This window comes from Sander lucioperca, chromosome 8 (assembly GCF_008315115.2).
Source record: "Sander lucioperca isolate FBNREF2018 chromosome 8, SLUC_FBN_1.2, whole genome shotgun sequence".
NCBI lineage: Eukaryota > Metazoa > Chordata > Actinopteri > Perciformes > Percidae > Sander > Sander lucioperca.
Genome location: NC_050180.1, coordinates 37,655,877 through 37,669,421, shown reverse-complemented (window position 1 = coordinate 37,669,421; position 13,545 = coordinate 37,655,877). Strand labels below are relative to the sequence as shown.

The window sequence follows — 13,545 nt, the reverse complement described above, 5'->3', positions numbered from 1 at the left end:
CTCTGTGGCTCTTACTTTTTAGTCATCCTACGCCTTTCTCCTTTCTTTGTAGATTTGTTTTATGTGTCTCCGTCTTTATTGCTCAATTACCAAACAAGAGTTTTCAATGGTGTTCTATTACAGATTAGTGAATTTCCATGATGACATCTAAGTATGTTTGAGTATGTTTGCACCGTAGTTTTGATCATATTTGGAATATGACATTTTCATGGAACACAGAACAACCTGGTTATTAATCTCGCTGTAGACATGAGTCTAAACATGATCATGGTTTCTCATCTGGTCATCTATGTTGGTGCAGGCCCTTCTTTGCCTCCTCCACATCCATCCTCTCTGTCATTTCTGTGCCAAGTGAGTTACCTCAGCAACTAAGGGAAGAAACCAGTGTCAGGACACTGCTGCATTTACCACTCCGCTATTTTCCTCGAGTGATGAAAGACGAGATTGACAAGCGATAAAATGTATCCTCCACACTACCGGTGTTACACTTTTCACTTCAGTATGTAGATCATCATTACACTACTTGTCATGATGTCTTTGTTTTACAAACTTACCACCACGTGATTTAGGTCAAAGATGTCTGATCTTATACAGGTTTCTGAAACCAGAATATGATATTTAGTTCTTTATGTGTGCAAAGTACCTCCAAAAAACAAGTTAAAGACAAGGATATAAGTGTTCATAGATTTGTGCTCCATGTTAAGGTTCTATATTTTTGCGGCATGTTTCAATGCCTTTGAGTTGTCTTCAGGCATGAATATCACTTGAAAAAGTTAAGGCATTACTAAATGGCACTTTGTTTACCACTAACTACAACACTAGGCATATCACAGTGGCTGGGGTGGCGTGTCACTTGTTTCGTGACGATAGGGGCAGAGAAACCCACTTGAATGGAGTGCTAGCAACAGGTATGATGCTGAACCTCTATCAGCTGATAATAAAATAGAGAGCAGGTGGTAGATATGCAGTAGTTAAGGTTAATTTAATCTTTTCACAGCTTTTAAGTGTTGGTAGACAGTACAGTACTTTTTCTATTTGGATTCAGCCACAACAATCCATGGGAAATACGTATTTGTACTCTATATTCTTGATGACACATGGTATTTTGTTTACCTGCTGCACAGAACAGTTGATTCAAGTCGACATGTTCCGTTTTGTGTGCCAAATTGAAATGGAATGGAAACCACGCCCAACTGGCAGGTTTTGGAGCACATCCTGTAATTACAGTCTCATTTAGGCCTGGGAATGTTCCAGATACCAGACTGATATACCTGCTCTACTGTATCTTCTCATTAGACATCATGATTATTCCAAATCCAGTTTGTCTGATTATCAAAGCAACAAAGATACCCAGTGTAAATTAAAACAACATCTCTGTGACCTAGTGTGACCTCATATTTAGTACAGAGGCCTAAATGATACTTTTGTCTCAATCTTATTTTTTCAAAGCATTCTTTTTTAGATTTAGCAAAACAAAACAAGCCAATCTTTTAAAGTCCACCAGTGTTTAAGTTTGTCTCAACACAATAAGCTTTGTGTAAATAAAATGCAATATAAAAATATAATTTTAGTTCATGTATCTGAATAAATAAATAAACTTAATCGGACCAATTTGACCACAGCTTTCAGAACTTCACAGCTTTTAAAACTTTGGATCACAAAGTTTGGTCAGTACTTTAAAGCTTTAAAGTTCAATCCCCAGTCTTACTGTCTTTTTGCTCCCAGGATGGATGTGACTACAAAAATTGCCTTTAATGTGACAGGTGATGAGGATGGATGGTGAGTAACATGAGGACTGCCGCACTGTGGCAGGAGAAGGAAAGAAAAGGAAAGGGAGCAGCTTTTTTTCAACTGGATGATTAAGTTAATCAGTATTGATGAACCCTGTCAGACGGAATATGATCGAGGATGAGACAAAGAAGCCAGCACTGTGGTGAAATCCTGCCACTGCTTCTGGTCCGCCAGGGCTGACAAACCCGATTCTGCCATCACAGAAAGGCCAGGCCAATTCTGTCTTGAAAATAACACCACAGCAATCGTCACAGTAATGTGACAGCCTGCTGCGGGACCCACAGTGTGTTCTCATGGCCAATCAGACTGTGTCTGAGTGAATCTGAGATCTTACTGATAGACACTTACTAATCACACAACTGGTTTATATTTAAATACAAGAGAGAAAGAGAGAGAGAGAGAGACACTGAGAGGGCCAGAGAAACGAGTGAATGCCTGAAAACGAGAGGGTAAGGATTTCATGTCTTTGATTTGAGAGTAGACCTAATCACAGCAATGTCTAATCAGTGACCACTGATGCAGCAGTGGCTTTTCTCTTCTTATCTGAATATCACAAAACAAACACTCAGATCTTTTTCAAACGTGACAGCTACAAAGAAGATCCTGGTTATACAAGAGAGGAACTTCCACAACTACCTTTGATTTCCTAAAAAAGATCTTAAAAACTCAAAACAAAGAGGCGGTTTATTTCCTCAAGAGGATGTGATGAAAATACATTGTAGTAATTGGCTATCAAAAACATGAAACGGCATGTGGAACAAACACAGATCTGCAGGGGGCTGGCTGTCGAGGGAACTTCTCACTGTCGCCATTTGTCTACTGATCAGGGGAGCAGGAAACTCAAATGCTGTGTTTGAGCGCTCTTGCAATGCCCTTGAACTTCATACATTCAAAGTTCTGGAGCCAGCTAGACTTAACTGTTTTGTTAGGCCCCCTCCCTGTCTCTCAGGTCATCTGAACCATCATCAAAAACCAATATGTCTGATATGACAAAAATATCCTGTTTATGAGAGCCGGCACACAGAGCAGCAGACGCAGGTCACTAATCAAAGCTCTCACAGCCTGATACTGCGTTATCTCCACTACTGCAAAGCAAAGAGTGACATCTACTGGTGCTCCAGGGAGCTACATGGTTATATCAGCCTGTACTTTACTGAGATAAGTTCAGATAACACATATCATCCATTAAAATATGGCTTCAAGAGTTATGACCTATTACATTTAAGATGCAAATTAGGCTGAACTGTGTCCGAAGTAACATTTGCTGTGTAAAGCATGTTATCATGGCTTTCATTATGCAATCATGTTTCCACTCTGAATACTGTATCTAAAGACCTGAGGTCATGGCTGTGAAAGGCTGTCCTCATCATCTATGCAGCATACAGCTCGCATCAAGTCTACCTTAAACTTTGTGCGCTAGCAACCACTAAGAACTGATATATTCTGGACCTGTTCAGGAGGGTTCAGAGGCTGGATTCAGGAGGGGTGAGACTTAAAGCATGTTGGAGATACTGGTTTTTGTACTGCACTGACTGCACTTCACTGATGCTGAAGTGTACGTTTGACCGCTAAACAATCCTGACCCGTGGATATCCAAACAAGTTGAGGAAAAGGTTTCTTGTGACTTTGCAGCCCTGTTTCTACTACTACTGTATTTTCTCCTTTACAGTAAAAGGCTCAAAAATGTCAAGTGAAGCTGCATTAGGAATGTTGTTGTACAAGGGTCAGGAGAAAGGTTGAGCCCTAAGTTACATTTTCAGGTTTGTGAAGACACCTTCATTCATGAGTTACCAGGTGTTGTGAACCTGAAGTTTATGAGCTTAAAACAAAGCAATGATTGTGGTTGCACTGACTGCCATCAATGAGCTTTAGGCTATCATAAGAGGGGAAACTCCACCAATTTTACACATCGAGAATTCACTTTCTCAGTTGTGTAATGCTGTCTGTGGCTCAGGAGGATCTGTGAGAAAATAACCACTCATGGTGTCATCTGGATTGGAGTTAGAGACTACACATTTTTAACATTAAGCTTGCGTTAAAAACTGCCATTAACCAGGCAGGGGAAATTTACAGACAACATTTTTGAGTTGGGTTATGGGATGTATGATCCAGTACTACAGACTAAAACTTTTTGGACTTTTTGGAAGTGCGATATAAAAATCACTGAAGTACTCTTTTAAGGGGTCACGATAGATAAAACAATAAAACAAATAGTTTGTAGACTATAGCTGGATTTGGGTTTTGATTTACAGATAAGAATAAAACTTCAGCTAGATCCCTCTATAATTTCTGGAAGACCATGAAATAAAACAGGGTCCGTGTGGTTTACTATGCAGCCAGGTAAATACAACATCCTTAAGATTAAGGACATAGCCACTCCACTAAAAGCAATGACAAATTCCAGAGGATAAGTTTGATTTAAGCTAACGTTTTTACAGCCAAATTTCCCAGTGAAATAAAAAGTTTCCACAGAAAAATATGCTCTTTTCTTGTTGGGTAAAGGTAGGTCCCTGCCTTGTGTGGCCTGTAAAGGTTGCCACTGTAAAACACAACCAAGACCAGATTATGTTGTTATGTAACGCAGTGATCTATACAAGGTTAACAGTGTGAGATGTCTGCAGAAACATGTCTTTAGTCTACATGTTGGTATGAGCATGTAGAAGTGGACTCATGTAAAAGGATGTTACTCTTGATTCAAGGCTGTGGAAAGAACCCTTGGTGCTATTAATATGAGCTGTTAGAAACACACGAATAGAGAATGCTACAACCACACGCAGAGTAGGGGTGTGAATCTTCACTGGTCTCACTATTCGATTTCGAGTATCCTGTCAACAATTCGATTTGATATCCCGATGCGTCACCTCCTCAATATTATTATTTATTGCTACACATGGTTTTCATCAACAAATTTAAGCAGTCAGATATACTGTATATGAACTCCCCTTTTATTGTATCTGCTCTTGAAAAAGACACTTCCTGAATATAGCGGAGTCTGAACACAGCTAGTCTCGCTTTGCCAGACCATCCATACGCTGCGGAGCGGAGGAGGGTCTCTATGGGAGAAAACTGTGCTCCGGTTTATTGACATTTCTTTAAACCAATCACAATCGTCATGGGCGGCGCTAAGCTCCACACGGAGCCACTGTAAAGTAGTCGTGCGAGAGAAAACTCAGATTGGACAGATAGTCTAGCTAGCTGTCTCAATTTACCATGCAGAGATCTGAGGAGCAGTTAACCATAGTCCTCATAAATCCACCAGAGTTTAGAATTCCAACACAAAGAAAGCGCAAGGAAATGGACATTGGTGAAAACACATGCATCCGGCGGAATTTCCTGCGGCACCGGAGCAATCCCGGAAGTGGAACATCAGGGATATAGACTAGAACACAGCAGACAACAGACAAAATGCAAAAACAAAAAAAGCAGCGACCGGAAAATCAATAAGTAACATCAATAGGCAATAATCAATTATGGTCTGTCACTGCATCAATGCAGAATCGTCAAGGTCCACATCGCGATGCATCAATGTAATGATGAATTCCAACACCCCTAACGGAGAGGCAACAAATCCAGGGTGCAAAACTTGACATTTCACAGCAAATTGTAAATACCCTTTTTCAGCATAGACACTCTCACAAGGGAATCATGATTCTATCACCTCTTCTTCTTAATATACTTTAACATTTTATTTTCCGTACATTAAGCCTATATCACTGCACCTTTGGCTGTTAACTCCACTGATGGCTTTCTAACCGCAGCCTCATGAAACACGGAGAGAAAGAAATTGAGAAACAAAATTGATTTATCTGCTCTTAAAAGCCACACTTTTTTGAAAAAAAATCCTCAAATCCATGGAGTGAAAGTGATATGTGATTCATTCTGTGGAAATATAATTTCCTTTATGTATTGATATTTTATGAGCCAAAAAGTAATCATTAGGCAGATTACCATACAGAAATATTCAATGCAATTACATTTTTAAAAGGCACATTATAATTGAAATGACCTTCTCTGAGCTCATGAGTAAAGTTGAGAATGAAACACTAAGAATAATGGGATTATTTTATGCTTTCCACATAAGGCCTGTCAAAGTGCTGTCTGATATGGGAGGAAACCGATGGCAAGGACACACACAAAAATGAAGCAAAGGATCCACCCAGTATTGAGCTGTCTCTCAGAATCCTGTTCTCTGGCAGCGAAATGCCTTCGGTATGTCCCTCTAACCAGTTACAGGTCTCTACTTTGAAGAGAAATAAACTGGACCTTGGTTAGAATCAATACAGCTGAATATAGCACCTGCCGCTTATACTTTTAGCCACGCTAGCGGCTATGGATGGCAATGTTGGTGTGTCTGTCTGTCCACCACTTTGGTCCAGACTGAAATGTCCACACAACTGTTAGACGGATTGCCATACAATTTGGTAGATTTGTCGCCATCATAACAATACTTTGATCCCTTAAAGGTCCAATATGTAATATATTTACTATAATAAATCCAAAAATAACCCCAATGTATAATCATCTATTAAGGAAACATGCCAAGTTGAAATACTATCTTTTCTGACAACAATGCTAATGCTAAAGACCTAAAAAAAACGGCATGTTTCTAACAGTTGCGTGACCAGAGACGTAACAAACCCCGGGTAAATATTGGAGATGTATTTGAAAGATACAGCTTAGAGCCCAAAAGTACGCCAAGTTGGCTAATTACCTCCTGAATAGGTTAGTATTAGCTTTAGGCTAATTTATCACGGCTACAAGGGACGTGCATTTTATGTCATTTCAACATTTGTGTACTCACACAATTATATAGCTAGAGTACACAAGTTTGTTACTTGCAAAAACAATTGGGACACAGCCAGTAAAGTGATCCTGACTGGTCCTGGCTAACGCCGCCATGCTAACCCTGCTAACTGCTAACATTACCAGAGGACCAGGCAAGCAGGCCATGGCTGTTTACAACGTGTAGCCTGTTCAGCAGCCGTAACCGACAACAGCGAGTTATTTTAAGCCAAGAGAGGGGGGGGCTGTAAATCAGGAAGAGAGGACAGTGAGTTTGCAGTGTGTTTAGCGATTGTTGCTGTAATTCTAAGCCAATAAAGTGTGTTCAGTCGGGTGGAGATGACGGCAAGGTTATGTTATTTTTAGCGGTTCCTACTGTAATTCTAAGCCGAGGAAGTGTGTCTGTTCGTCGGGTGGAGAGGACGGCGAGGTTGTTGTGTTTTAAGTGGTTCCTGCCATAATTCTAACCCTAGGAAGTGTGCCTGTCCATCGGGTATAGAGGACAGCAAGGTTGTTGTTTTTAGCGGTTCCTACAGTAATTCTAAGCCGAATAAATGTGTCTGTCAGTTGGGTACAGAGCTCCGCGTGAGCACGGGCTTTTATGACTGTCAATAGAGCCAGCACCTAATGTAAGCTACTCCGCTGTGCCGTGAAGTAATGTCTGGCTATGTGAGACAACCGTCTAGCAACATTGTTGTGGATGCCGCGGTTTCAGCCTGGCAACCTCTGTGAACTTCGAGTCTGGGGATGACTGAATTTGATGATTGAATTTGTACTGCAGTAACTATTTTAAAGGTGCAATATGTAATACTGACTGATACTTTAAAATAGTACTGCAGCAAAATACTGGAGAGAGTCGTCTCCCCCGCACCCTCCTCCCCAGACTCGAAGTTCACGTTGGTTGCCAGGCTGATACCGGAGCATCCACAACAATGTTGCTAGACGCTTGTCTCACATAGCCAGACATCACTCCACAGCACAGCGGAGTAGCTAACGTTAGATGCTAGCTATATTGACAGTCATAAAAGCCCGTGCTCACGAGGAGCTCTGTACCTAACTGAAAGACACACTTTTTCGGCTTAGAATTACCGAAGGAACTGCTAAAAAATCCCACAACCTCGCCATCCTCTCCACACGCCAGACAGACACACTTCCTCAGCTTAGAATTACGATAGGAACCGCTAAAAATACCACTACCTTGACGTCCTTTTCCACCCGACTGAACACACTTTATTGGCTTAGAATTACGGCAACAATCGCTAAACACACTGCAAACTCAAGGTCCTCTCTTTCCAATTTACAGCCCCCCTCTCTTGGCTTCAAATAACTCACCGGTGTCGGCTACAACCGCTTACACGTTGTAAACAGCCGTGGCTGCTTGCCTGGTCCTGGTAATGTTAGCAGTTAGCAGGGTTAGCATGGCGGCGTTAGCCAGGACCAGTCGGGATCACTTCACTGGCTGTGTTTCAATTGTTTTTGTGAGTAACCAACTCGGGTACTCTAGCTATATAATTCAATGTGAGTAGCTACACAAATGTTGAAATGACATAAAATGCCCGTCCCTAGTAGCTGTGATAAATTAACCTGAAGCTAATGCTTACCTGTTCAGGAGGAAATTAGCCAACTCTGCCTACCTACTCTACCTTTTGAGCTCTAAGCTGTCTCCATCTTTCAAATACATCTCCAATATTTACCCAGACGGGTTTGTTACGTCTCTGGTCACGCAACTATTAGAAACATGCCGTTTTTTTGTCGGGTAAAATCAATCTCCGTTGATCCTCTTCGTTTGTTCGCTGCTTTTATGGCTGTACTAACCTCACAGCTGTAGCACGCTGGGTTTACGTTTTTACAGGTATATCTGGCAACCCGGCCTGGCTGACAAACTGGGCAGTTGATAACAACAAACAGGCCAAAACACAAACAGAAATTCTGTCACGGAACGGAAATTTCAAAAGGAGAAAATACTGGCATTAGTATTGTTGTCAGAAAAGATAGTATTTCAACTTAGCATGTTTCCTTAATATCTGATGACGCATTGGGGTCATTTTTGGATTTATTACAGTAAATATATTACATATTGGACCTTTAAACACTAGCTGTCAGTATTACATATTGCACCTTTAAATGTTTTTGAAAATGTATTACCAAATACCTGCAAAACTGATGAAATTCCCATCATCCTCAGCTGCACTTTGTTTAGTGCTAATTAGCCAACATTAGCATGCTAACATGCTGAACTAAGATGGTAAACATGGCTAACGGTGTACCGCAGTGTCATAATGAGCATGTAAACAACCTTTTTTAATATTGATTAATCTGTCAATTATTTTCTGAATTAATCAACAAATCATTTTGTCTGTAAAATGTCTTGTTTATAATTTCCCAGAACCCAAAGGGACATATTCAAATGACATGTTTAATCCAGTCCACACCCAAATATATTCAGTTTATTATATTCGACTTTAAGAAGCTAAAACCAGTTTGAAATATGACTGAAACAATAAATCAATGATAAAATACAGTGTCTGATTAATTTTCTGTGAATTGACTAATCCGCCAATCTACTAATCATATCTGCTACATCACAAATCATGAGGAACTCATTAGACAAGGAGAGGTCCTAACTTTGGCAAGCAGCTCGTTTGTCAATAAACTGATGTACATAGTTGGTCCTGGCACTCGGTTTGAAAAGTTTGTCTAATGAATCAAATTATGGAAGTTATGAGGAGCATGGGTCACTCTCTGCCTCCTTTCCAAAACCTTTCAAAGATTCATCATAGTTGCCTCCTTGAACCATCTGGTAACTTAAAGTGCTCATATTATGCTCATTTTCAGGTTCATAATTGTATTTAGAGGTTGGACCAGAATAGGTTTACATGGTTTAATTACATACATATTCTTGTTGTACTACACATTGCTGCAGCTCCTCTTTTCACCCTGTATGCTGAGCTCTCCGTTTTAGCTACCGATTGAGGCATCTCACTTCTGTTCCATCTTTGTTGGGAGTCGCACATGCGTAGTACATAGGTAAGGACAACAAGCCAGTCAGAAGCAGAGTATGAGGGAGTGCCACGCTAGCAGCTAGGCAAACATTATAACGTGTGTTACAAAGTGAAGCACGTTTGTCACGGAAGTAAAGGCTGGACTACAATAGAGCTGTTTGGAGCTTTTTCACTTTGTAAACCTATAACATGCACAAAAAAAGATATATAACACGATAAAGGAAAAGGGAAAAAGCCAAAAAGCATAATATGAGCACTTTAATGTTCACAGAGGAATCTTACCATCTTCTAAAATGCTGTTCTGTCAGAGGGATGCTCCTTAAAGCTGCTCCTAACAGCATGAGGAACGCAGAGAGGAGGAGGGACGCCCGCAAACCTGGAAGAGACAGGTGATGGAAAGGGAAGAAAAGAGTAAAATTATGAAAGATAAAAAAAAAGAGGATAAGAGGCTGAGACGTCACCAACCCATATAGTAAAATGTTTTCCTATCACAAATAATTGTATTACTAATAATGACTACTTCATACTTGATTAATAAGTTGTTTGTCTTTGTTTAGTCTGTAAAATGTAAAAAAATAATAATAATAATATAATAAAAACAATAATAATAAAAAGGTGAAAATTACTATTTCCCAGAGACTAAGGTGACATCTTCACATTAAAGCAGCCATATTATGCTCATTTTCAGGTTCATAATTGTATTTTAAGGTTATACCAGAATAGGTTTACACGGTTTAATTTTCAAAAAACACCATATTTTTGTTGTACTGCAGTGCTCTCTCTCAGTGCTGCAGATCCTCTTTTCAGGTCTCTGTTTTAGCTACAGAGTGAGACCTCTTTTCTTCTTCTTCTTCTTCTGTACTATCTTTGATTGCACTGCACATGTGCAGTAGCTCAGATGTAGATCATGTCAGCTAGCTAGCTCCATAGACAGTAAAAGAAAGGCTGTTTCTACAACTTCGGTCAGTTACAAGGCAGGATTAGCTGGGAGACTTCTAAATGAGGGCGCACATGTAAGTAGTTCTTTTGTAGATTATGGTGAACTTGTGTGTGTTGTAGCAGTGCTTTGCTATTGAGAACGAGGTAGCATGCTAGCATGCTAACGCTACGAGCTAATGGTTGCGGTTAGCCAGCTCGTTTCGGCTTGTGACATCACAAGCCGTGCTGATTTTGAACAGCTCACCCAGAGACTGAAGGCAGGACACATTCAGAAACTGTATCTCACTCTAAACAGCATGGATGGATTTTTTTCAAAGTTTGTATGTGTGTGGAAGCACCAGAGACACAACATAACACCCCAAATCCCAGAAAAAGTGATTTTTTCATAATATGGGCACTTTAAACACTTCACGTCAACCCAACGATGTTTAATTAACAGTGACATTAAATAAAATTTAAAAAAACCCAGCATAACTCACATTTGAGAAGCAGGAAATAGCAAATATTTGTTTTGGTTTTTTTACTTGAAAACTTACTTAAACGATTAATTGGACACAATTGTTCCAGATTCATTTTTTGTTAACTGATTAATCATTTCAGCACCATTTAAAAAGGCACATATACACAGTACAACAGTTTTACAATAAACCTTTTTGTCATGATGGTTATAATGTTCTGTAACTGTGTGAGATGTTGATTCAGCTGTATGATCATTTTTGGAGGATGTACAGTAATTTAAAGTGCTTTATACAGAGAGGTGGCCAAAACGACTGCATTAGTTTTAGCTAAGTGTACCTAATAAACTGGCAACTAAGTGCATGTGGTACATACGTATAACACTAATGTGCAAAAAAAAAGTTCCTTGTTTAATATGGCCTATGTGAAAGCAGTAGTATAGACAAGAAGCCTTTCTCTATCAACTTAGTCTCTATTCTCAGTTTCTTTTTTTAAGGTTATTTTTGGGGCATTTTCAGCCTTTATTTTGATAGGACAGCAGAAGACATGAAAGGGGAGAGAGAGGGGGAATGACATGCAGCAAAGGGCCGCAGGTCGGAGTCGAACCCGGGCCCGCTGCGTCGAGGAGTAAACCTCTATATATGGGCGCCGGCTCTACCAACTGCCTATTCTCAGTTTCACCCGCATGACGCCCATTTAAGGAAACTCTCCCCACTTCCCTGTTCTTCTATTTCCATGCGAGTTGTTTTTTTAGCCAAAGCTCTGACTAACACCAGTTAACACAGGGCTGGGGTGGAATAGTACTCTATTGATCCCTGATAGGAAAAACTGGTCACAACATGCCAATACGGCCTCATGGTGCATGTTAGGAGTTTGTCAGGCTGTATTTTTTTATATTGACATGGGCATGCAGTCAGTCCTTTGTCTCTTTGTGTTCCGCAGCATCACATTTTTACACATATCACTAGTATCAACAAGTACCGTCATAGACTTGTAATTAAATCCCTCAACAGAATATTAGTTTTCTGTCAGCTGTCCCTTTCTTTTTAAATCAAGGCACACAGCTTTAGTGAGAGCTGAATCAGACAAAGCTTTATTTCATTGTCAGCTTGATTTAGAGAAGATGCTATAGTGGAATGAGCCTTTAAAAATAATGCTTCTTCATTTAGGTTTCACAGTTTCAGATGCCTCTGGAGGGTTAGCCAGTTAGAAGAGAGGACTTTTAACAGATTTTTAAATGCCTTGAATATTTCTCTTTGAAATGCCTGGGGCAGTATAGGTCTACAACAGTTATGAAGGTGCCCTTAAATGAGGCACATAACAAGCTGGTCCCATACACAAGACTAGTTTTGTGTGGCATGTAGTAACCATGCAAGTGGAAATTGTTGAAAAAGACCTAACCAATATTGAAACAATTAGTCGATTAATCAGGTAGTAGACAACCATTTTGGTAATCACTAATGTGTTTAAGTAATTTATCAAGCAATGATATCAAACTTTCTCTTGTCATGTGTGAGAACTTGCTACTTTTTTTCCGTTTCATATTATTGTAAATTGCATATCTTTGAATATTGGTGGTAACACAAAACAATTAGTCAACGTCACCTCAGACTCTAACTTGTGATGGACATTCTTCACTAAATTTGTCGGTTTATAAACGAAATGATTATTAGAAAAAACAAAATATTAATGAAAATAATTTTTAATTTTAGCTCTAAACCTACCACGGGAACATTGGATTTTTTAAACTTAATATCCAAAGAGCAACTCATTTTCAAATTAAGTTAATCCAATGGCATTGCTGCATCATGTCATAATAATGTTGCTACAGTGATATTACTGTACTTTCTGAAATGCATGTGTACGGTGGCCGACAGGGGCAAACTGCTTTGCGATCATAGACTGTATATTAAGTCTATGTTTGAGATATGTTTTATCTCGTTTGGAGGGTGTGTCTCTAGTTTATTGGCTCAGGTCACAGGTGATACTCAATCAGCAGAGACGTGTCTGTAAACTTGTGGTAATAAAAAGGCAGAGCATGAAGATGTTTTCTTAATTTGCTTGTGTTTTGTCTATTTGTGTGTGTTTCATTAAGGTGCAGTGCGTTTGCCCCTGTTAGTGACAGAAAAAGTCAGTAACCTATATTTCGGAGAGGCCCTAGAGGCCAGCTGCTGCAAGAAGGACTTACAAGCTTTACAACCTCACACTATTATAATCGTTTTTTTAAACTGCATGTAAACACACTATTTACAGTAATTAGGCAGATGAACTCTCTCTGGCACATTCTGCAACATCAGCATATGTATGTCATACCCTAAGCATGTTATGTAGGCTTACTATGCCTGACTGCATCACATATGACTTGATCTTAAGACTCTAACCTCTCATGGATGGCAACTGCTGTGTTGTTGTTCATCAACAGTGTCTACCTTTAGGTAGGGGGAACTCCCAGTGGGAGGCCAAGCATTTTCCACACTAACAAGTTGGAGTAGAGCCAGTGAGTGTGTATAACACATATACAACAGTGTAAGCCTGTTGCAACCTCTGGATGTCATACAGGCTTTTTAAACAAGGT

The 13,545-nt window shown here is 39.8% G+C and overlaps 1 protein-coding gene across 1 annotated transcript in view; it reads right to left on the bottom strand.

Annotated features, from left to right (window-relative positions):
- The window catches only part of slc49a4 (solute carrier family 49 member 4), a 52,769-nt gene that overhangs the window by 35,175 nt on the left and 4,049 nt on the right, over positions 1-13,545 (bottom strand). The window contains exon 2 of the mRNA XM_031276924.2: positions 9,858-9,951. Within this exon, the coding sequence (XP_031132784.1) occupies positions 9,858-9,951 (94 nt within the window). The remainder of the gene's footprint in view (positions 1-9,857; positions 9,952-13,545) is intronic.